We start from the raw sequence: 25521 nt of genomic DNA, 5'->3' as shown, positions 1-25521 counted from the left end.
TTAATAAAACCTATTTACTGGTTTGAAATATTTGGTTGTAGAACAGATACCTCACCAGCAGGAACATGTAACAATTTAAACATTAGCGAAATTTAAATAATTTAAATATTAAAATTTAAACAATTTAAATATTATAAAAAAAATAGAAATAACAAACAGTAATTTAAACTGTAAAGAAAAAAAAAAGAACATTGGCAACATGCTGACTTTGCTCACAAGAGGGGGGAGCTCTAGAATTCTCTAGGGCAACAGACCTTTTAACAGATGTTTATAAAAATCAAATTTCGTAGATTACTCACTGAAAATCACTTCAGTCCAGTACATTCAGTGAGGGGCCTGGAACACAAACCCTATGAGGAGAGGCTGAGGGAGCTGGGGGTGTTTAGCCTGGAGAAGAGGAGGCTCAGGGGTGACCTCATTGCTGTCTGCAACTATCTGAGGGGAGGTTGTAGCCAGGTGGGGGTTGGTCTCCTCCCAGGCAACCAGCAGCAGAACAAGAGGACACAGTCTCAAGTTGTGGCAGGGGAGGTATAGGATGGATATTAGGAGGAAGTTCATCACAGAGAGAGTGATTGCCCATTGGAATGGGCTGCCCAGGGAGGTGGTGGAGTTGCCATCGCTGGAGGCATTCAAGAGGAGACTGGATGAGGCACTTAGTGCCATGGTCTAGTTGATTGGATAGGGCTGGGTGATAGGTTGGACTGGATGATCTTGGAGGTCTCTTCCAACCTGGTTGATTCTATGATTCACTCACCACGTTTATAATCCACAGATCATGGTACCACACGGCATGCACTGGGATTTAAACAAAACCAAAATGGCATCAAACAGGTGAAAGCTGAAGGAATACAGTTTCACTTTCTGTTGGCTTCTGCAGCTTGGTGCTGTGGCATATGCAGGGTTTATCTCCAAAGGCTTTATAGCTGAAAGCTTTGTAGAAATGTGGTTGTTACCGAGGCTTGCAGGGCTTGTCAGCTTTGTAGCTTTGCCTGTTTTGGAGAGGTTCTTCCAGCTGCAATCTCTGCATCGGTTCTTGTTGCTTCTTCCAACAAACCAAAATTGTCCTGGGGTCTTGGCTTTTCCAGGGTTTGTCTGCGTCAGCAAGATGCATCTGTCCGCTCCTGGGCTTTACAAGGTGGTACTGTGAGGGGCACTTGTGTCTTTCTGGGTAAACTGAGGCACAGCATGGGTTCCAAATTGCAAGGCAGGCAAGGCTTGGCTTCTCAGACTTGCAGGGTTAAGGCTTGTGGCTTCTCCCAGATCTTGAACAAGGCAAGGCAAGGCACTCACTCTTTGGGCTGGTATTTATAGATTTCCTGAGACAATGATGGTCACTGACAACAAAGATTAAGAGACGGAAACCTGTAGAATCAGTTTCCTCCAAACGTGGCCAAAGGCACACACACCTGGCCCACTTCGACCCTGGGGCATGTTCAGACAAGCCTGGGCAATGTGGGCCATCTCCTGAAAAACCAGACCTCCTGGCTCCTGCACTATTGTCTGGTTCAGGACACGTTTGAGGCTTTGTCCCTTGAGGACACTCAGCATAATCAAGTGTGAGTGTAGGTTCTTGCAACTCACTGGAGTGAAGTAGTGGTAGAATGCCCAGCTGAGCTGACCATAGTAATATTTAACTGCAGCTTCTACTAACCCATCAGACCTTTCCTTTTATGTCCTTATAGCTATCATCAAATGCATGACGATCCAAGCTCAACATGGCATATGTCTTCAGAGCACTTTGTCAATTCTTCAGTTGAAAAAATTACTGTAAATCTGGTGATATATTTTTTGTAAATTCTTCAAACGGATCATTCAGCACATTATAAGTTTGTTACTAATGAATGGATGAGAGTCTTGGCAATGCCTTACCATGCCTAAGAGTATTCCTACAATTGAGGTAAAATGGGTAAGGAGTCCACTTAGTTTCTCCTATTCCTGTTGCTCAGGTCCCAGTTTAAGGAGAGCTGTTTTACATGCTCCTTATTTAGCCAGCTATCTTTAAGATCTTCTAAACATCACTTCATGACTTGGGACACTTCTGGAAAGTCACCATGAGCGAGTTGAAGCCATATGGGCAGAGACCCAGAGATGAAAAATAGCTTCTTACATTCAGTAACTGTTTGTTCTAGAAAGTTTCCTCCCCAACACCCCATGTGAGCCCAACAAACTGACCTTCCTCCCATGAGCTTTGGAGTCCATCTCAACTACAATTTGTTTGCTAGTGATGGCTGATACCTGGTCATGGTAATCAATTTGATGGTCCTTGAGTACAAGGTTAAAAAAAAAAGTCATATAAAGGATAGAGTTTTCCTATTGGTACTTCTGGTTGAAATCAAGAAGGGGTCTGCAGGGTATAGGCAGGAGAGCTACATGCAGGTCTTGGTCCCAGCACAGACAAACATCTAGCTTTAGTTACACCAAAGAATTGTTTGGCTGTGTTATAGGGTGTGTCCACAGCATCCTGTTTTTCTATATGGATGTACGCAATGAGGAGAAATCAGAATCAAGAGGATGAACACATCCATTTTTGGACTTTGAAATTACTTCTTCCCTCCCTTTGTAACAATAAACTATCCAACTTATCTTTGTTTACACAGCCCTATCCACCTTGTCATCAGGTTTTTTTTTTCTCTTCATAAGAAGCAGTATTTCTGTCTGCAAGGTACTGGGTTCGTTAACAGATTTCTTGGAAACAGGCCTTACAGTACACATAACAAGTCTTTCTTTGTAATGGGTGTTTAATACTTAATAAAGTGAAATAGCTGACTTTTGCCTCTTGGCACCAGTTCAGCAAAATACTTACGCACACTTAACTTTTGGACTCATGAGAAACCCCAGAGATCTGACAGGAAATATGAAAACTTTTTGTAAAAGTTTATTTTAAAAAATGAATGTAGAATATAGAAAAAAAGAAATCTTGCACAGAAGTAATAGTTTTTCCATTACTTCAATGTTTTATCTTTCCCCTCCTTTTATAATGTATTGTCCTTATGATTTTTTTGACACTGACCCTTTGTATAAAACACTGGCTGTCCTGTAAAGGAGAAACTGAAGTTTTGCTGTGACTGAGTCAGCATCCTCTAGCATGAACCTCCTAGGTTGCTTCTCTTCATAAATCTCACTGTGGGTGGCATGGGGGAGCAGTGCTGAAAAGATGTAAAACGACACAGAACTGGAAGGAGGAGGAGGAACACAACACGTAAGACCAGGCTGCATGTCCACAGACAGTCCTGTAGTTTGAAATTGTATGAAGTTTGTGAATGTTCTGAACACTGCTCCAGCTAAGGAAAATTCAGTGTAGTAATTCAGCAAAGCCTGAGTCATGCTCGCTTCACACAGTTCAGTGCTTTTCATAGAAACCTGGACAAGCCCATAAGTCTACATGTGTCACACAATACAGAGCAGTGCAGAGATGCTGTTTAGAGCTCCAGTGCCTGTGTGTTTGTGCTAGCTAAGCACCAAACCTGGCCTGACCAACCAATGGGGGCAAGTGCCACACTGATGGAACAGACCACTTCCTGCTTCATTGCCATGAGGTTGTAGATCCCTCATACGGACTCAGTTGCAGCACTTAAATCACACTAGTCCTCTCCTCCCACCAAAATTTGGGCTAAAAATTTTGTGGAGCTGCCACCTGACAAATGTTGCAGGCTTATTCCGGGTCTTCATCCTTGTTTCTTGTCGTTTTGTCATCTCTATGTTTTCCCTTAAACACAGCAGAAAAGGACACTAATATAAATACTGTGCTGTAATTTTAAGCATGGTGGATTCAATCTGACTCGTTTTATTCAGTGAGAGGGAAGTAGTGTGGTCATGTGAGGAGTTCAAGAAGGTAAAATTATTGATTGATTGAAAACAGAATTTTATATTCAACTAATTCCCAAATAATAACTGAGAAACATTCAACTGACTAACTTAGAAGCATGGCCAGCAGATTTGGAGAGGTGATCCTGCCACTTTGCTCTGGTGAGACCTCACCTGGAGTACTGGGTCCAGCTCTGAAGCCCTCAGTACAAGGAGGATGTGGACCTGGTAGAATAGGTCCAGAGGGCCATGAAAATGATCAGGGGTCTGGAGTGCCTCTCCTGTGAAGACAGGCTAAGGGAGTTGGGGTTGTTTGGCCTGGAGAAGAGAAGGCTTCAGGGAGACATAAAGCAACCTTCCAGTACCTGAAAGGAATGTGCAAGAAGCAGCGTGCTGTTACAAAAGGCCTGTAGTAGTAGGACAGGGGACAATGGCTTCAGACTAGAGAAGAGTAAACACAGATTGGACATTAGGAAGAAGTTCCTTAGCCTGAGGGTGGTGAAACATTGGAAAGGGTGCCCAGGGAGGTGTGAATTCATTCACCTGATTCCACTGCTTGCAGTAAGAGAGCAAATACTTCTTCTGAAATTAAAGGTTTCTCATTATCTTTGAAGTAATTTTTCTTTTAAAAAAAGGCAGTAAGTTTGTTTTTAATCTTGGCCTACTAAATTATTTATTAGAGGTGAATTCCTATGTTAAAAGCAATTTCATGAAAGTGCTTTGTAGTAACTCTACTCATATCAAACACCAGAGTCAGGTTTTAGTCAATTTAATTTTAGTATTGTGCAAAAATCTAGCGTCTAGCAGTTATGTCCACTTCCAATTCTTTTCTGAACATCTGTTCTGTGCTAAAATCTGTTGAAGTGCTAAGATTTTTTTCAACAGTGAAGAGAGAGAGGATTTTTTTTTTCTTGGAGATTGCAAAGAATTGTGTGTCGGCTGAGCTACAGTGCTTTCTTGCTGACAGCACTTGTCCATGCCATGATAGTCTGCCTGAACAGAAACAGATGTCGTGAGCTCATTGGGTATTTTCCTGTCTGAAGGAGGGACTTCTGATGAAGTCTAGTTTTCCATGGTGAGATTTCTTTATTTTCTTGAAAAATATGCTGTATGCTGTATTTTCTTGAAAAGAGTGACAGTTCTTAGTTTCTAAATTGAAGTAAGTACTTAGCTCTTCAGAGAATTTTTTTCCTCATGTGGAATCTCACTGTTAGGATTCTGTGTTAACTAGATTTCAGAAAGGAATTATAGGCCAAAACTCTACTCATGGCTTTGAAACCTAAGCTTGTGTATGAAGTCTCCTCTATGGCAACTTCTTAAAAGTGATTTAACTTCTCAGAAAATGATTCTTCACTGCCTCATAGTGCCCACCATAGTGCCCTGCTGTAGTGGGGATGGTACCACTCTCACTGTGTATACCATCCACAGTTTTAACACCTGCAGTAATTTTGTGTCTTGATCACTACAACAGTAACATCCTTTGAGCATCCACCAATGTGAGGTGAAGTAATTAAACTTTGCATGCCATCTGCTTTGTGTATTTGTAAAAATTGCATTTACTGTCCCTGTTGACAAGTAAATTCTGCTTCAGCGGCAGTTCACTGCACAGCAAGTGAGGGAGACTAGGCTAAAGGACAGTGTCCATGCACGTTGTGCTTTGACCTCCTGCCCGTAGTGGGCAGGGTTATCACATTAGTTTTGAAAGACTCAGCAAGGAGCCGTGTTGGATCAGGGAAAAGGCAGAGGCATTTTACAGCCCTTTCTCAGAGACTGGAAGCAGAGCAGTGCTGCAGTTGTTGACCTACTTACAAATGCATTTCAGTTCTGCAGCACTCTCCTGACTCTGCAGCTGATTATGAAGTTAAGCATATGGATTTGCTTTTACCTTCAGGGACTGAATCAGGAAATTGTATGTTGGGTTTGGCACACAAATTAGTTTACCATAATTGCTTACTGTGTCTCAAGTACTTTAAAAAGTGCTGTCTTCTTGGTATGTTGCACAAGGTGCTTGTAACATTTGGCAGATATTTCCGTCTGTGTGCAGAACTTCGCAGTGTGAAGCACTGAGTTGTGTGTTCACACCATGGCCTATAGGTGGCAGCAAGTAGTGTAAACAACCGCAGCACGCACCCCGGCGTCTGTCACGGAGCCTGAGTTCCTTGATGAGCGTTTCAACCGTGCTTGTGTTGGGACAAGCCTTTTCAAGTATGTTCCCACAGGAGACAGAAAAGGTCCAATGAATTTAAAGGGTCTAAAGGGAGATATGCTAAGATTTAAAGTTGCTTGGTTTAGGAGCTTAAAGCCAAGGGACTGGCCTTCCACACAATAGTTCATGTTCTTGGAGCAAAGCAGTGATTGTGCTGAACGCAACGTGTTATATGTAGCCCAGACAAGTTTCTAGTCTGTCTGGTTGCTGTGTTTTAGAAGACACGAACAGTTCGGGTTGTTTTTATAGGACTTTGCCTTTCCACTGGGATAATTTTCAGGCTTTGCTGTTGAGAGATTTCTAACACAAGGAAAGGCCAATGTGAGACTGAGAGGCAGGGACAGTTAGTTGGCACCACAGGTATATTGTGTGAGTGCCAGAAAGCTCCATTGATAGAAAGGGAATTAAAACTGTCCTGGATAGAATTTAACAAGGAGGTGATTTCTGCATGTATTAGCAGTCCTTTACCATCCTCAGAACTATTGTCAGTTGAGAAAATCCACCTGAAGTTACCAGTCTCAAAGACAGGAACTATCCCTGAACACCAAACCCTGATTCACTGTACCTTTAGTTCACATGCAGAAGCCTTGGGGAAGAAGCAAAACCAAAAAAAGCCAAATGTTTTCAGATCCTCTGCAACTAAAGTGTTTTCAGGTCTTTTTTTTTTTCAGTTTGATTTTTGTTTCTATAATCTTTCTCTGTGAGATGTAGCATATTAGAAAGCAGGAATTTGTCATCTACTAATTTTTTTATTATTCTGCCCTGTGCTCGTGTCAGCCTCCCTGACAGCCATAGCAGTTCACATCTGATATTAGTGATATGTCCTGGTTATCTGTGTTGTGTGTGAGGACTTAGCATTCCACTGGGTTGTTGTTGGTTTTTTTCTTCTTCTTCGTTTTTTTTTTCTTAGTAAATTAAAGACTGGGAAGGAGTAACACTGTAATACTTGCCCATATAAGGGGGGTTGACTCTTATTTTAGTTCTGCTCCTTACACAATATGCAGCTGAAGCCTTTTAAGGGAAAGCAGTGCAGAGAGAGTGAAAACATCCAGAAGCAGAGCATCCATTCCACATTATAGTTTTATAGTTGGTGCCAGTGCTGGTGCTGTCATTGCTACTGCTGTGAATTTCCCACAGGCTATTGGTGTTGCATAGTTTACAACAAGAGGCTATACAGATGAGACTGAAGAAAAAAAGTTAAAACCATTTAGTTCATAGCTCCTGCATTTTGAGAAATAATAAGATTGAAGAGGGAGCTGACTAAAGGTGAGCTGAATTAGACTTCCAAAGACAAGAAATTAAGTAGCAAAGAGCTCTTCAGAGTCAACAAGAAGAGACCACAGAAAACAAGTGGAAATACCTTGCAGTGAGAATGGGATAGGGACTCAGTGGCTAAAAAGGAAATTAGTATTGTGTCTACATTTTCAATAAAGTTTGAAAAAAAATTCTTTGCGATAGAAATTTGAATGATGGAAAGGGAGTGAGATAACTAGTGCAAGTGATGGGTTAGAAAATAAACTGGCAGCATGATAGGAGTTGAGTCCTAAATGTTACCTTTGTATTCCAAAATAACGGAATGGTTGCAAGTGCACAAGTTTATCAAGGCAAGGATCTCTGGTAAAGGGATGGAAAAAATGGGGTAGGCAAGAATAAGTCTGTTATTTTGATCTCATAAGCCCCCAGGGTTAGAAAAATTTTGAAGCATTGCAAGCAAATTAGCAAATAAAACACATTTTAATGACAACATTAGGATGTGTTCAGTTAGATAAATTTCTTGTTAAATTAGATGCAGATCCTTACTTGATACTTTTTTTTCATTCTTTCTGTGAAGAAAGACTACAGAAGTGGGAAGAAAAGCTGGTTTTCTTACTTTCAGTCAAACCATAGTCTTGCCTTTAAAATAAAAGGAGGTTTAGGCCTCAAATCAAATGAGGCTTTCATCATATGGAGATGAGGTAACATAGTCTACTTCAGTGGCTAAGTAGAGATTTATAAGACCCAGTGTGAAATCTTTCTTGTTAGCCAGTGACTCTGAAGGAAACCATTGCAGGTTTGGTATTCAGCAAAATGCTGCTACTCAACTCCATCCTTCAGTACCCCATATGCTAGTCCCACAAAGTCCTTCAGTTCTTGTTTGGTAGGGCCCAGGAGTGCTTACCTTTCTTCACAATGAGACTCTCTGCTCTCAAAATTAGGACACTTTGTCTGCTTCAGTGCTCTGTCCACAGAGAGGAGTAGGACTGAAAAAAAATGCAGCCTTGGAACACCACTCTGTGCTTCGAACCTGTTCACCCAAGTGTCTTTAAGCATCTTCCACACTGCAGGTGATGCTTAGAGGTGATGGATGACTAGCCAGGCAAGGATGTGCAATAGCCACTTCTTCAGTAATTCTTCGTCAATACATATTTCTTTCCTCAAGTTAGGACTGAAAAATTAATACAAAGCTGCATTTTACCCTAGCCAACGTTTCACCTATGATGCAAAACTCTAGCCAGTACCCATTTAAAACAGATATTGAGACCTGTCGAAAAACCCACTTCCTGCAATGCAGTGACTTTTGTCTTTGTGGTGAACAGATGTCACAGCTTTGGCTGAAAAATTTTGTTTGATTGGCTGATTAATGCTCAGAAGTTATAAGAATTTTCACTGGGCACAAGACAGTGGCCATTTGTTGTGACTGAGTGATGTGCAGGACTCTTTGTGGCATAGTAGAGAATAGGTTGGAGCAAACTTCCCTCTGACTTTGGTTAATGTAAGTCATGGTAATTCTGTGAGTGGTCTGCTGAAAAAAGGTATCACAAGGATATTCCTTTAAGTCTTTTAAATCAAAGGAAGATTTTTTTTGTTTTGTTTTGTTGTTTTTTTTTTCCCAATAGAAAGTCATCTATTCACATGATTTAAGCAGGATAATATTTTACTGTAATTCAAAGGAAAATAATCTGGGCTATCAAGAGTCCTGTACCCTCTATTTTCTTAGTTAGGCAACTATAGCATATGGCTATGAAGTATAAAGAAGAAAAATATGGGATATTCAGATGTGGAACTGTACAGTAAGTAGTCCAGTTGCTGAATGCGGAACAGGTAAGTTTTCCAAATTAATTCATTAAGGCTTTCAGGAGAAATTTAGCTATTTCATCTTTTTTTTTGTTTCTCTCGTGATAGGGGTTTTCCACAAATTCTGATCTTTGATCTTTGTTATTATGTTCATTATTACCTTTATTATATACTGGCCAGCTCATGCTTTGGTGAGAATTATTGTAGAATTCAAGAACTGACTTAACAATTCTGTGTTGGAACTAAAATCTCCAACAGTTCTGTTTTCTAGTGAATAAATAACTCTGACTGTGTCTTGTGGTTGCATTATCATGTTCTTTTTGTGTTTTAATAGAAAAAGAGAATGGTCAGTGTAGGTACTGTGTGACTAGCTCCTCAAAATGAAAATGAGAGAAGTTCAGTACTAGGAGGGTAAATTTAACTAGATCACCTTAAATTAGTTTATATTTTTATTTTAAGTCACTTTATTGTTTAAAAAAAAGCTGTTTAAAAGCATCTGCCCTTGCATTAATATAATTAGTATTTCAACATACTGGGAACATAAATACCCTTAGCTCTGATACAGAATTGTAAAATCTGTAGAATCACTGAATGGTAGGGGTTGGAATGGACCTCTGGTGATTATCTAGTCCAGCCTGTCTGCTAACACAAATACTCCTAGACGAGGTTGCACAAGAATGTGTCCAGGCAGGTTTTGAAATTCTCCAGAGAAGGAGACTCCACAGCCTCTCAGGGCAGCCTGTTCCCAGTGCTCCATCACCCTCAAAGTAAAGAATTTTCTCCTTAAGTTCAAGTGGAACCTCCTGTGTTCTAATTTGTGTCCATTGTCCCTTATTCTATCCCTGAGCACCACTGAAAAGACCTCCACACTTTAGTTGTTTGTAAGTATTGATAAAATTCCTTCTCAGTTTTCCCCAGGATCAAAAGTCCCAAGTCTCTCAGCTTGTCATTGTTAAGAGAGGTTCTCCTAATCATCTGTTTGGTCTTCCACTGGACTCTCTGCAGTAGTTCCCTGCCACTCTTCAACTGGGGAACTCAGAAATGGACACAATAATCTGTGCAGCTTCGCCAGGGTAGAGAAGAGGAGGAAAAGAATCTTCTTCAACCTGCTTACTACATTGTTCTTAATGCATGCCAGAATGCCGTTGGCCTTCTTGGCCACAGGGGCACAATGCTGGATCATTGTGGACTTGTCCACCCAAATTTTCAGGTCCTACTCCACTGAGCTGTTGTCCAGCAGGTCAAAGCCTAACCTGTTCTAATTAATGGGGTTATTCCTCCCCAGGTGCTGTGCTTTACACTTGCCCTTGTTGAACTTCGTGAGGTTGCCCTCTGCCCAACTCTCCAGCCTGTCAAGTTCCTCCTGAATGGCAGCACAGCCTTCTGGTGTGTCAGCCAGTCTTGCCAGTATTGTATCATCAGCAGACTTGCTGAGAGGACATTCTGTTCCTTCATCTCCTTTGCTGATGAATGTGTTGAACAGGACTGGACCTAGTACTGACTCCTGGGGAAATCTACTAGCTACAGGCCTTCAGTTTGACCCAGCACCGTTGATCACAAACCTGTGCTCTGTCATTCAGCCAGTTCTCAATCCACCTCACAGTCCACTTCTCTACCCACCCTTGCTGAGCTTACCTATGAGGATGTTACAGATACGTGGGCAGAATAATTAAGGTGACTGCGGTTCAGTTTCACAGTCTAGCGAGAGCAAACTTGTGCTACACCTGGATAGAAGAAACTTTGCTGTGTAATCTCATTGATGTTATGAACGCCTACCCTGAAGGAAGGCAGGCAAGAACACTGTTTGACATCAGTCCCATTAAATGTCTGAGGTGACAAGAACCAGAATGGCATTGGTTTGTTGTAATCCTTCTACACAGTCCATAGTTCATGGAACATATAAACACAGGTATATCAACTGTGTGGTTAGACATAAATAGAATGCCTTTACTATAAATAGACTAGGAAAACTACCCTATTAATATGGCATATTTGTTTCCAGTTTTTATAGTGAATTGTCCTGAAGGTATATTCCCTGCACCAAGTTGGGCCTTTCGACAATTAACATCTTCACCCAGAGAACTCAGGAGGCTGAGGTATTGGTCTTCCAAGAGCCCTACTGCATCAGCATCTTGTTGATGATGTATTATACTTACAGATACAGACATATGAAATTTACTCTGATGAGTGAGACCTCTGCAAGTTGCAAACTCATTTTCTCAGAGAAGCAGTATCCTGTGTGGCCAAGACATCTCATATGGACAACAAAATCTTTGTGGTATTTCTTACTCCCCAGACTTGTTTGAATTATTCTGTCAGGGTATATTACTAAAACATCATAGATTGTAATTAATGGATCTGTGATTTGTTATAGATAAAACAAAATCCAGTACTGTGACTCATCAGCAATTTTTCTTGCAGAATTACAAGTTTCAGAAACCCTTGAACTAAGTGTTTATTTGCCTAGCAGAATAAAACATTTCTTTAGTATCTTCCAATCTTGTCATGAAACCATATGCTGCTTCAGGTAATGCTGGGAATCTTCAGTGGTACATAGACATTAATTTCCAAATTTCGATCCACAGAACATACTACCCTTTTGTCTCAGCTATTATTTAAAAAAATCAAAGTCTGGCTGCTTGGTATAGATGTGACTGAAAACAATTTTGTCTACCAGAAAACATATCGGTGAATACAAAGTAGGAAAAAAACTTTGGGTAAATGTTTTTTGGGTAAATGGTTTTTTTTGACTTTCTGGGCACTGAAGTCATACCAGTCATACTTCTTATTTAGAAAGGTGTAGATGTAGGAGCATTAAAAATTCCTCCCCCTTTCCACGATTAATCTTTGTTTCCCCTGGCTTTGAAGATCTAGTAATTTCCCACTTATAAAATACTGATTTCCTTCCTCTGAGGGTATTTTTCTGTAGTTTTCATTGTTATTTGTTTGATCTGGTACAGCACATTATTTCTCTGAGTCTGCAGGTTTAACATTTTTTTTACATCTTTCTTTGGGAACTCATGTTTCCAGGGGTGATAATTCGTTTTAAATATTTACCAGTTGCATAAAGACACATTCTGGATTTATTGAAACTTTCAGTGATGACTTTTTAGTTCAGTAAGGGTACACTTGATTTTCAGTATGCTCTTCTACATATTTATTCTGTTAAAGTCTTAAGAGTCAAGAACAAGAAAATACTACAAGGAGCAATTTGTCATATTTCATTATAACACTTTTGTGTATAAGTTTGTATGTAATGTGTTTGCTCGAGATGCTTAGTTTTAAGTAAGCCCAATGCCAACAGAATCCTCTGTATTTTCTGTGCTGTATTTTCTAGTGCATGAAATCTTTGAAAACCATTACAGGCTTTGGTGCTGGTCAAGATAGGTTCATCCAAGGCTGTTTGCCACCAGACTTGAGGAATACGTAAGAGTGAAAGGGGAAGGAGTTCCTTCTGTTCAAAACCAGTCCTAGGATATGGGAACATTTCTGCAAGCAGAAATATTCCTGCTCTGTTGTTAGGCTACCTCGAGAGAATTGGGTTTGCCCTTCCAGCATGTTATCCATTGTTTTCTGGATGATTGTTTTCTATTTTTTCGGTAATATGGACCTGTTCCCAGCCTGCAGTTACCTTTCATGTTCTTGACTTTCTGCAGAGCCAGAGAGAAACCTGTTCAGCTCTTCATTGTACAACCTTCATTATGCAGCAGCATTTCTAGGGGCCAAAGGTAGAGCTGTGCTGTATATACACAAGGAGGTATACACTTGCCTCCTGATCTAAACTAGAGGCATGAAAACTGAGTTAAGGATTAAATGTTTTAATAATATTTTTTTTTCTCCAGGTACCTGTTTAACTCTTCTCAAATAAGTATCAGTAATTCTTAATCTATCTCATTTAAAACTGATCATCTTAGATGGGATATGTATGTACAAAAATAAACACCTAGTTTGAGTAGGAGGAGACTCAGCAGTAGGTATCCATCACATGAAGAAAAAAAAAAATGGATTTGGAAACTTAATAGCAGTGCTAACTAACAATCTAAACACTTCAGAGAGACCAAAACCTTCAGAGAGCTAAACCTTCATTTAGGTACATTTATGTACCAGAGTTTGAAAGGGTCAGTATTTGCATATTTGGACATTCATCCCATCTGCCTTATGCACCTGCTTAAAGACAGAGAGATGGACTATCTCAAATGTGCCTCTGTTGATCTGAGAGGTGACTGCTTTCATCTTGACACATATTTTTTAGGTAGGTTGTGGAAAGTGCATTACATCCCAATTTGACTAATCTACTTTGCTTGAACTTGACTGCAGTTAAATTTACTGAAATTGTAGCATGTCAAGAATCCTTCATGGGGTGGAATTTGTGAAATGTTTGTTTGGTGCGATTGCTTCAGCAATCCTGGGGATACTGTAAGGTCCTTTTTAGTCAGTCTGTTTTTTGTGGCTACAGTATATAACGTCTTATTTTTCATATTAAAAACCTAGGCACACAATGAAAACCAGCAAATATTATTAGAAACAAGAAGAATAGCAGTATTCATTCTGCATAAATCCTGCATAAGCAGTTTCCTTAGAGGATTTGTTTTTTTCTTGGTTTTTTTTGGTCCAAGAAAGGATTTTTCCATTATAGTTTATTACAGGAATAGTTAGCAGTTAACAATGTGGGGAAGGGGAAGTGCATACAGTTTATTGCAGAATCACAGAATGGTAGGATTTTGAAGGTATCTCTGGCAATTATCTAGCCCAAACCTGCTGCTACAGCAGGTTCACTTAAAGCAGGTTGTGCAGGAAAACATCCAGGCAGCTTTTAAAGTCCAGAGAAGGAGACTCTACAACATCTCTGAGCAGTCTGTTCCAGTGCTGTTCTCACCCTCAAAGTAAAGAAATTTCTCCTTATGTTTAGGTGGAACTTAATGTGTTCTAGTTTGTGCTTGTTGCCCCTTGTCCTATAATTGAGCATCACTGAAAGACCCCAGCCCTATCCTCTTGGAATATTTAAATATCCCTTCTCTTAGTCTCTCAGACCTAGTTATCTCTGCCTTTCCTGATAAGATAGGTGCTCCTGCTCCCTAACAATCTTTGTATCCCTCCATTGGACTCTTTGTGGTACTTCCCTGCCACTCTTGACCTGGGGAGCTCAGCGTTGGAGATGATATTCCAGGTGTGGCCTAACAAGGGCAGAGTAGCAGGGGAGGAGAATCGTCCTTGACCTGGTGGCCACGCTATTCGTAGCACAAACTGGGATACCATTGGCCTTCTTGGCTGCAAGAGCATGCTGCTGGCATATGAACTTGTCCACTGGGATTCCCAAGTCCTCCTCTGTGGAGATACTTTTCAACAAGTCAACCCATAACCTGTACTGGTGCATGGGGTTATTCCTTCCCAGGTGCAGTATTCTACACTTTCCTTTGTTGAACTTCATGAGGTCCCCCTCTGGCCATCTCTTCAGCCTGTCCAGGTCTTGCTGAATGTCATCATGGCCTTCTGATGTGTCAGCTACTCCTCCCAGTCTTGTATCATCAGCAAGCTTGCTGAGAGTATGCTCTGTTCCCTCCTTCAGGTCATTGATGAATATGTTGAACGAGACTGGACTCTCTGCTAACCCCTGGGGAACACTGCTAGCTACAGGTCTCTGACTAGGTTCTGCAGCCCTGACCATAACCCTCTGAGCTCTCTCATTCAGCCAGTTCTCAATCCACCTCACTGTTCCTTCTCTAACCCACACTTCCTAAGCTTGGCTATGAGGATGTTGTAGGATGTTACATAACTGTGTAAAATATCTTGTTGAGGCAGACAACATTTACTGCTCTCCCCAAACCTACCTGGCTATTCAAATCATAGTAGAAGGGTATCAGTTTGGCCAAGCATGATTTCCCTGTCGTGAAGCCTGTCATTTCTTGAATTCTTCTTCTTGCCCTTTGTAAAGACTGGAGTGACACTGGCTTTTCTCTAGTCTTCAGGAACCTCTGCTGTTCTCCATGAGAGTGGTTTAGCAATAACCTTAGGCAGCTCCCTCAGCACTTGTGAATGGATCCCATCAGGTCTCATAGATTTGTTGGTGTCCAACTTGCCCAGATGATCTGTAACCCAGTCTTTGTTCCTCTGGTGTTCTCTGTGACCTCCAGGGACTGGGATCCCTAAGGACCAGCCTTAGCAGTAAAGACTGAAGCAAAGAAAGCATTCAGTAACTCTGCCTTCTCTGTATACTCTGTCAACAGGGCACCCACCTTGTTCAGCAGTGGGCACACGTTTTCCCTAGTATTTCTTTTCCTACTAATGTATTGTATGGTGATCTGTTTTGGCTCTTGACAATACTGACAGGTCAGCCAGCTAGTGGGAATGTTTCATATAGGTACATCAGAGGAGACAGAGAAACTAGGTTCAGACTCAGATTAAGACAGAAATTTTTTTATTAGAGGAGATGCTACATCATGGAAATGGCTGTATTGTCTTGGCTTTGGGCATATGAACAGAAGCAAAGGTGTCTTTTAAGAATATTGCTGTTAGCTGCCTGTGTTTGATAAAGTAAGGTACTTCAACAGGATGCTTTATCTTCTATTAAAATATTAGTATAACAAAACCCTGTATCTCTAGGTATAACTGTTTAATGCTCAGTCACAAAAGAAAGGTACTGGTAAGGTCTGTTGAGCTGAGGTCCTGCATTTTCCAAAATGCTGCACTTTGTATATAAACATACCTGAGTTCTGGTTGCAGTCATATTCTGAGACAAGGATTGGTTTGAATGCAGCTCTTGATCTCTGCCATGGTGCTTTTTTTTTTTTTTTTTAACATACAGCCCAGCTGTCAAGAGATGTAGCAAGAGCTAAAATATTCCTCAACAAATCTCAGGCCATATGTAAAAAATGAAATGTCTTAATGGTGTGATGTTTTATTGTGTCTGTCCAGAGTGGCTAAAGTAATGAAGGTCCCTGTGTATGAGACACCAGCGGGATGGAGATATTTTTCCAATCTTATGGACTCTGGACGTTGCTCGCTTTGTGGAGAGGAGAGCTTTGGCACTGGTAAGTAGCACATAATCAAACATTTCCACAGACTTTTAATGACAACTTTTAGTTTTTCTGAGTGTACCTGAAGTCAAAGCCAAAACAACCAGAAAATTAACTCTGTCTTGTGCCAGAACAGAGAACTGTCATTTGTTCAATTCTTGAGAGTCTTCTTGCAGCTCTGGTGTCCAGTACCTTAAGGTATGAAAAAATGAGGAATGTGGACATTCAGAAGCCATAGGCAATCTTATCACTGCCTAGCCAGCTTTTGGAGGTGCCTGGCACTCTCTTCTGACTTGAACATAATGCAGAAAGGTCTCTCTGGTTCCATTGTAATACTATTTTCAAAGACTGCACCAGCATTTGGAGGGATTTTCTCTGTATGGAAAAAAACCACTTGGTTTTCTTTAATGTGATTCAATACATGAAATATGTCTAATGGTATGTCTGATCAAACCCATTGCAAGTGCCCCTTTTTGGAACATCACAATTACCAAAGCTCAGGTAAAATCATCATTAGAAGACATTCAGTTACATCCTGACATCTGTGTTTTCCCTAAATATTTCTCCATTACCTGTGCCAATGACCAGCCAAACAATAGAATGCAGAATTCAGTACTGCAGGAAGCATTAAAGCAAACAAAATTTGTAGTCTATAAATCTGCACAAACGCAGTTTTGCTTTGTGAGAAAAGCTGAAAAAAAATATTAATAGTGGGATTTTTTTTTCCTCGATTCTTATTTTTATTTGCTAATAGGGTTACATTACAAATCTTTCTTATTTTTATTTGCTAATGGGGTTACATTACAAATCTTTTTGAAAGAGCACATACCCATAAGACAATCAATCACTTGACTAATGACATGCCACTTTATGTGTTAACCTGTCCTTAGTGGTCTTTAAGCATCTGAATGAACTATGATAGAAGAACCAAAATTGTGTTACATTTCTTTTTCTGTCTGTCTGTAAAAAGTGAGAGGGTTGAAATTAGCGATGACTGATACTTTTCTTTCTGTTGTGAATGGGAACCAGTGTCCCAAGATTGGCAGCTTGGATGCCTTGACTTAGTGGCTGTGACTGGCACAGATTTGTATTGTCTTGAATGTATTTTCGAAGACTGTTCTGCAAGGCCATTGAATGAGTTGTAACATGGAGAGAGGAGTGGCAAGATCTTGCACCTTTTGGAACGTACCTCTGTTTGTTCTCCTGTGTTGTTAGACTCCATCTCCGTTTGCCCATGAGAAGTTTGGACTGGGGAGTTTTAAACTCTCACTGTTTCTTGATACCAGGCCAGTTCTGTACCCCTTGCTTTTAAATGTTGAGGTTTCTCCTGCTTATCTAAACCCAGATGTTTCTATGAAACTTGAGTGGGGCTTGAAATATCAGTATGACCTTATTAGCACCCAAATTATTTGCAAAAAGTCCCTGCCTTCTTCATCATGTGGAAGAAAGGGAACTGTGGGTTTTGACTGGAAGGAGCTTACAGGAGTTTGATGGTGAGTTCCCATTGACTGATGTACATCTGAGTACCTTAGCCCATTGAGTGCAGCATTTCCTGCTGCATGTTTCTGTGTGTAGTGGTATGTAAAGCAGGCAGGGGTGGCCTCTCCATGTGCCATAAGCCACAACAAACTACTGCCTCTTGCATATTGATGTTTTGGAAATGAGGCTCTTTAGATCGTCTTCTGGTGATGTTGAATGCAATTCTTGCATATGCTTTCTGTCTCAGAAAGAAGGAGAGTCTCTGGTTGCTTAGTAGAAGCCTTGTCTCCTTTTAGGAAACTTGTCATGAAAATTTTATGGTGTATTTATGAAAAAAAAACCCAATGAAGAAAACAGAACTTAAATTTCCTTGGCACACTGAAAAAGGCGTGTTCAGGTCTTGCTAAATAGGCTGCTCCAGGCATTAGTGCACCTTTGCCTGTACATCAGTTATACAGTAATCAAGAGAAGTGGTTTCAAGGCTTTATCTACTGAAACACTGAGAGCATTATGATCTGTCTTGGCCTAGTTTTATCAACCTGAGTATCAGATGGCTGGGGAAGAAAGTCATGTTTCTCACAGAGGTCAAGGAAGGGCCTTTGGAGTTTTTCTGTTCTTCTAAGTATGTAAGATAATTCCTCTAACTCTGTCTGTTATTAGACTTGATGTTTTTCCTCTGTATCCATCTGTAGGGCCCTAAACCTATGGCATTTTGCCTTATAGCCTCTCTTCTGATTTTACAGATTCCATCTCCTGTTCTCAGACCAGTCTCTGCAGTCCTAGTGCTCTCTGTGTTCCTGTCTTAATCTGGTTCTCCTATCCCATCGTTAATTCTTCAGATTCCTCATAAATCCTGTCTCTTGTGAATTCTAAGGGTGCTTAAACAACATAATGCTAGGCAGCATGAAGAACTGCTTTACAGCAGTATTTATTCTGTGCATCCCAGCATGTTCTGGTCAGATAAGCTTTGTTGTACCTGCAGCAATTCAGAATAGAAAGCTTCCCAACCTCCTGTTTAAGCCAGTGCCATCTAAAGGCTAATGAGAACCTTCAAGATTCAGTCCCATGGGCATCCAGACAACTTGAGCACTGGGTTTAAATTCCTCAGTGTGTATGTAGTTGGCTATGTAAATGAACCATGGGAGCACCTACAGGGCAATTATGCAATGACTACAATACCTCACGTTTGTTTTTCTCCTTGCTTCAGTTTCCTTATCACATTTCAATTCAATGCATCTGTCTGAAAATTTCTCATATGCCAGCAGGTTTGTTTGTAAAATGCAGTCAGGTCTGTAGATGACCAATACTTTAGCCATGCGAGCTGTTTTTAGCAGTAAATGTTTACCCTATTGAGAGTCTTTTAGTACTAAGTGTTCTAAGCTGCATGACCCTCACAAGTTTCTGCTGGTATTGGACACTGAGACCAAATTTTCAGCTTTCTCTTCAATCATGTCTGTTTAGGGAACTGAAACTTGTTAGCTTTCAATGTGGAATATTTAAAGAAATGTACCAAATAGCTGATCAGAGTAGAAAACTTGCTGCTCTGTGCAAACAAGGGGTTTTACAAATCCACTTCTTATCGTCAAACAAGCTGAACAGCACTGGAGGCTGATTGCTTGTGTGCACAGGTAATCCAGCTCAGATGGAATTTCCAAATAATACCGAGCCCTGGTTTTATAACACAAGGGATTTTGCTCTGGCAAGTAAATAAAAGCAAATTTTCTGCTATAAAAGGACAAAAGATTCTGAAAACATCCCATAGGGCTGTGTTTCCCAGACTTGTTTTCTGGCAGCTGATCTTGGAACTCAACCAATATTTTAAAAACTTCTTCCATTTTTGTAGCAGTGTGGGGAGGCTGTCAGATGAGGTTAGTAGCTTTCTGGTTCTCTGACTAATGCCCAGGACACAGTTCAGAGAAGGGTGTCAGGAGCAGTGATTAGTTTCGAAATTTCATTAGCAAACAACGAGGATTAGTAGAGCCATACACTTCATTTAATCTTTATGCAGTTGAAGCCACTTCAGTAATTGCTACATCTTTCAGAACTATGCGTGCTTCATCTCCACATTTCCAGATGCTATTAACATCAGCTGCCTTCTCCAGCAAGATTAAGTAGAAGACATATTAGTGGAGAATATAAATTGTGGTACTGCTGAAGTGTTAATAATGAAACCTTAAAAGATCTTTTTGGTGATATCTGTTATGGTAACGGAAATCTAAAATAATCTCACCACCTCGAATAAAGGAACAGATCACAATGTTCCTAAATCTTCATTTGCCTAAAATACCAAGTTTCAAATTTTTGGATGATAAGTTTGTAAGACTCAAAAGTTTGTGCAAACAGAATTATTACTATGAATTTATATAATTGCTTTAATCAGACTTCTGTTTTAAAACCAGGTTTACAGAACACATTGTAGTAGACAGGGGTGACTAAGTTAGGGAAAAGCAGTTATTTTTTATTCGTCATTTGACCCTCAGGGCTTACTGTCTCAGATACAGAGTAAATCAGATACAGAGAAAATCTCAGATACAGAATAAGTTAGACATGTAGAAGACAACCATCATGGCCAAGCTTCCCAGTTTCAGAAGAATCATGATATGAACATTTTTACTCAATCTTACTTTGTTTTTCAGGCTATTGCTTCTCAAGGCTTCATTTCAAATTAAGCCTGTTTAAGTTCAGTACTTCTTTATGAATGGGAACATACTCTGAGAGTTTTTCCCAGTTTGTTTACTCCTGAGTCCAGCTATAGCAATTGACTGTTGCAGTAGTAAAAAATAACTTTCGCTGCTGCTGTGTGGAGAAATATGTTACAAATTACCTGACAATATTTTGTCCAAGCCGCCACAGTTACTGTAATTTCCCTTGCTAAGGACTAGTTAAGTATAATGGGATAATCAGAAAACTAGTTGTTGAATCCTCTGTTCTGTTGTCTCTTTCTGCGCTGTGGATCCTTAAACAGAATCCAGAATTCATTAATGCTTTGGATGTTTCTATTTAAAATATCATTGGGAATTATCCTGAGATTGCTGAGAGCCCTCAGCAAGCCAGGAGGACTATTATTGTTGCAGTCTCAGGAATACATAGTTGCTACACCTTAAACTTAATCCCCTTGGACAGGACAGCTCTGTCTCTGCAGATCCGCAGCAGCAAAGAAGAATGGCGTTAGCTGACCTAAAGCATCAGAACGAGCTCCCTCCTTAGAGTTTATACCATGTCAGTTGGGCAGTCAGGAATCAGAGAGAAGAAAAGCAAAGATACCTACAGACAACGGCACAGAGTTGGCTAACAGAGTTCCAGTAATAGATGGTTTTACCTAGGGGAAGTCACATTTGACCAAGCTGACAGCCTTTTATGAGGACATAACCTGGTGGACGGACAATGGAAGGGCAGCAGATGTGGTTTATTTTGATTTCAGTAAAACATTTGACACTGTCTCCCACAGCACCCTTGCAGCTAAACTGAGGAAGTGTGGCCTGGACAATTGGGCAGTGAGGCGGATTGAGAACTGGTTAAATAGAAGAAATCAAGAGTTGTGACCGATGGGTTGGAGTGTAGTTGGAGGCCTGTATCTTGTGAAGTCCCTCAGAGCTCAGTACTGGGACCAATACTATTCAATATATTCATCAAGGACCTGGATGAGTGAACAAAGAGCACTGTCAGCAAGTTTGCTGAGGACAAAACTGTGTGGAGTGGCTGACATACCAGAGGGTTGTGCTGCCATTCAGTGAGAGACAAGCTGGAGAGTTGGGCAGGGCGAAATTTAATGAAATTCAGCAAGGGCAAGTGTAGAGTCTTGCACCTGGGAAAGAACAACTCCATGTATCAGTATAGGTTGGGGACTGACCTGCTGGAGAGCAGTGAAGGGGAAAAGGACCTGGAGGTCCTAGTGGATGGAAGGTTGACCATGAGCCAGCAATGTGCTCTTGTGGCCAAGAAGGCCAATGCCATTCTGGGGTGTATTAGAAGGGGTGTGCTTAGCAGGTGAAGAGAGGTGCTCCTCCCCTCTACTCTGCCCTGATGAGGCCTCATCTGGAATATTGTGACCAGTTATGGGCCCCTGAGTTCAAGAAGAACAGCGAACTGCTTGAAAGAGTCCAGCACAAAGCCGCAAAAATTATTAAGAGAGTGTAATGTCTTCCTTGTGAGCGTAATAAAATATATATTTTATATTTGAAGTTTCTGGAGGTGGTACATTCAAACACCACTGTAACTTATTTACAAAGTGTATTTGCAGGTTCTATTATTTGGTTGTGGGTAATATATTCCACATATGAAGACAGTTAAATGATTTAAGCACAAATCTGAGAATTTCCAATCCAGCGATTTAAATTGGAAATGAAGGTGCTGTGATCTGCGGTTCCCCACAAGAGGGATTCTGTAGCAATCCAGATGGGTACTCATGGCTTGCTCCTTTGTCTGGTATCTTCCCAGATGCTGTATCTATAATTCAAGTGACTCTTGGCTTGGAGAGGGGTAAGGGGTCTCTCTCCTCTTGTGTCCACTTCACAGGTTGTATGTAAACTCAAGAAAAGTGGGTTAGATGGCTCGACCATGACATGGATTGGTAACTGGGTGCCTTGGTCCAGGTGCAAGGCCCAGGTGTGGTTTGCCCATTAAGATGTGCTCTTCAGTTGCAGCATTTGGCTCTTGTTGCTTTCTGGGTGAGAACAAGGCAAGTTGCCTACCTTCTTGTCTGGTTTAAATACTGTCCAAAGTCAATTAATGCCCCTTGGTAACAGAAACCTGATAGCTGAACTTACAGAATGGGGCATATCCAAACATGGGCGGGGGCACACACAGTTCACAGGTGTGTTACAAAGTTAATTACATGTACTACATATTTACCTGGGCCATCTGGACCTCAAGAAATGTCCAGGTTAGCACATTCCCAGGTGCTTAACCCGTTGTCTGGGTTAGGGCATGTTTTAGGGCTTGTTCCTTCAAGGACAATGAGGAGAGACTGAGGGAGCTGGATCTCTTTAGCTTGGAGAAGAGGAGATTGAAGGGTGACCTCATTAATGTTTATAAATATGTAAAGGGTGAGTGCCAAGAGTGCCACCAGGCTCTTCTTGGTGATACCCAATGACAGGACAAAGGGCAATGGGTGGAGACTGAGGCATGGGAATTTCCTTGTAAACATGAAGAAAAAATTTTTTGCTGTGTGACAGAACATTGGAACAGGCTGCCTACTTGAAAGAGCCCTGTGTAGAGCCACGAAGATGATTAGAGTGGAACATCTGAGGCTGAGGGAGTTGGGTCTCTTTAGCTTGAAGAAGAGGAGACTGAGAGGTGACCTCGTTCATATTTATAAATATGTGAAGGGCAGTGGAGCCAGGATCTTCTCAGTGATGTCCAGTGTTAGGACAAGAGGCAATGAGTGCAAGCTGAAGCATAGGAGCTTCCACATGAACATAAGGAAAAGACAGTGACAGCACTGGAACAGGCTGCCCGGAAAATATCTCTGAAGACATTCAAAACCCACCCAGATGCATTCCTGTATGACCTACTCTAGATGATCCTGCTCTGTCAGGAGGGCTGGAGCACATGATCTTTCAGGGTCCCTTCCAACACCTAACATTCTTTACTAAAAGGATAAAGAGCAATAAATCGTGCAACACATGTGCAGTTGATGGATATGGTGGAGAAATAGAAGAGGCAGAATAAATGTGCACTGGCAAATCTCAGGTGTCAGTTTTCTTTCTATTAGGAATAACAAACGAAGACACTTCTTGGGCACACAAAATTATTGACCTTATGTTAACATTTGAATTGGTGCCTTTTGGTTCTGGAACACTTGGGTTGTTCCCAGCTTTTCGATCCAGACTTTTGCCTCTGGGTTACTTTTCTTCCAGTTCTTTCTCTCTGCAAAGAAATTAACCTGTATGTCCCTTGAAGGACACACCAGGACATAGCTATAGCTGTGTACACAATACCTGTGTACACTCATCCCTCTTCATAGAGATTTGTGAACCTAAGCCATGCCAGAATAAGACTCTGAGCATAGCAGAGAAATTTCTAAAAAATCTGTCCGTGTTTCACTGTTTGTTAAATCAAAACTCATCTCTTCTTTGGTGTTTTGTTCACACCATTGCACACATGTCATGATGTGTAGACTGTTCTGCTGAGTGAATGCTGTGTCTACCGTTACTGCGGTGTGACACAGGAGGAAAACAATGAATGTTTATATTGCTGAGGTACCTAGCTCAATACCATGTCTCCAATTCTTGCTGGTATCTCTTGAGACATGCCATTTAAGTTGCTGGTAATATCATCAGAAGTGGTAACGTTTTAAGTGAAATAGATCTTTTCAGTGCTAAGGATGAGTGGCTGAAAGGAGAGGCAAACATGTTAAGAAGGACAGAAACAACCATGGTGAGCTTGATGTTACCAGGGCCTTTCACAGCCTTCTGGAGCTACCCAGTCCTGACTAAGGCCCGGGGACAATGTGTCATCACCCTGGAACTGTCACACCCTACCCCAGTGACACTGCAGCAGGGCCAGTCTCCAGCTCCTCACAGCCCTGTCCTACCAGCCATGGTCTCCCTGAGCTGGGCCTGCCTACATCTCTGCCTACCCATGGTCGTGGTTCCACATATGGGCCTGTCTTCAGCCCCATCCCCAGGGAATTACCTAATATCTGAGACAGGGGCTTCGCCAGTGCCCCCTGGCCTGCCCTGCTCCTAGTTGGGTTGATGGGATGGGCTCTGCCTGATGGGCCCTTCCCTGCCGGCTTGGGGGAGCCTCCAGTGCTCACAGACCCTAGGGAGTCCCCAGCCTCTGTGGTGGCCTATTGACTTTACCTTCTGCTGCTAGAACAATGGAAACAGGTAGGAAGGGACAGCTCTATTCTAGGACTCTTTGATGTCAGTGGCAGAAATCTGCCCTATTCCCTGGGAATGTGTTTTTTACTGTAGTAACAATGATTGCGATGATGCTGTCTGCTTTGTCTACAAGTAAGCTGATGTTACTAGCCACAGTCCATATTGTTGGTGTTTCTGTGGAAGGCTTCCTTCTGCTCATCTAGTGTGTTATTTCAGTGTGGAAGTACAAAACGTTTGGACCAAAGGGCTAATTGTCAGTGGAGGAACATTGTTTTCCCCCTGCCTTTCTTACCTGGAGCTATTTGTAAAGCTGTGAGAGCTCATAAATAACCCTGCCTTTTTTCCTTCTACTTAGTTGGCACTCTATTTTCACAGCAGCTGGGACTCAAGTAAGGAATAGAGAAAGCTGTCTCTTTCTGCAGCAGCTCCTTGAGAACCAGCCCATAGGTCTGGCCATTGTCATAGGAGACTGTCCTTGTAGCAGAGGTTAAAGATCAAGGCAGATAAAAGTGGCAGAAAGGAAGTAATCTTACTATCGTGGCAGCCTCTTTCTAAATGCAAAGGAGCGTTGCCATCTGTCTCAGCTCTTAAATCCAGCTACAGCATTCAGTGTCCTTGTTTTCTGCATTACCTAACTCGTAGACACAAACGTAATTCTCATGTTAGATTTTTTTCTCTTCACAAGTCTTCAGTAATCATTCCTATACAACTTTGATACTCTGCTGAAATAGTCATTTGCTTTTCGTTAACTCTGTGGTGGTTAACCTGCTTAATGTTAGATTCAGCATGTTGGAGGTTAGCAGCTCCAGGGTTATATGTAATGCAAGACTCAGTGAGAGGCACAGCTGTGGCAGGCCCAGGATGATGGGCTTTTAGCAAATATGTATGTGTTGCAGCTCCTACTGTGACTTTTGCTCTCTCCCAAGAAGGACTACAAGTCCAAGGCAGCAGCAGTGACTGGACACCAAATGAATGCCAAGACCGAGCCTCAGGAATTGCAGTGGCTCTCTGCACATCTTGCTGGTTTCCTTATATGTCTAGTTTTCTATTGATTCTTTCCCACAGGATTAACAGCTGCTGTGTATCAATTTATGTTCTGGGAATCATGTCTCCTACCAGCAGCAAAACACAACCGTTT

The 25521-nt window shown here is 41.3% G+C and overlaps 1 protein-coding gene across 1 annotated transcript in view; it reads left to right on the top strand.

Moving 5' to 3' along the window:
- PGM5 (phosphoglucomutase 5) overlaps nucleotides 1-25521 on the top strand; it is a 78776-nt gene that overhangs the window by 33489 nt on the left and 19766 nt on the right. The window contains exon 7 of the mRNA XM_054397499.1: nucleotides 15977-16092. Within this exon, the coding sequence (XP_054253474.1) occupies nucleotides 15977-16092 (116 nt within the window). The remainder of the gene's footprint in view (nucleotides 1-15976; nucleotides 16093-25521) is intronic.

This window comes from Indicator indicator, chromosome Z (genome assembly GCF_027791375.1).
Source record: "Indicator indicator isolate 239-I01 chromosome Z, UM_Iind_1.1, whole genome shotgun sequence".
Lineage (NCBI taxonomy): Eukaryota > Metazoa > Chordata > Aves > Piciformes > Indicatoridae > Indicator > Indicator indicator.
The sequence above is the reverse complement of the archived record's forward strand: the minus strand, read 5'-3'. Positions and strand labels throughout refer to the sequence as shown.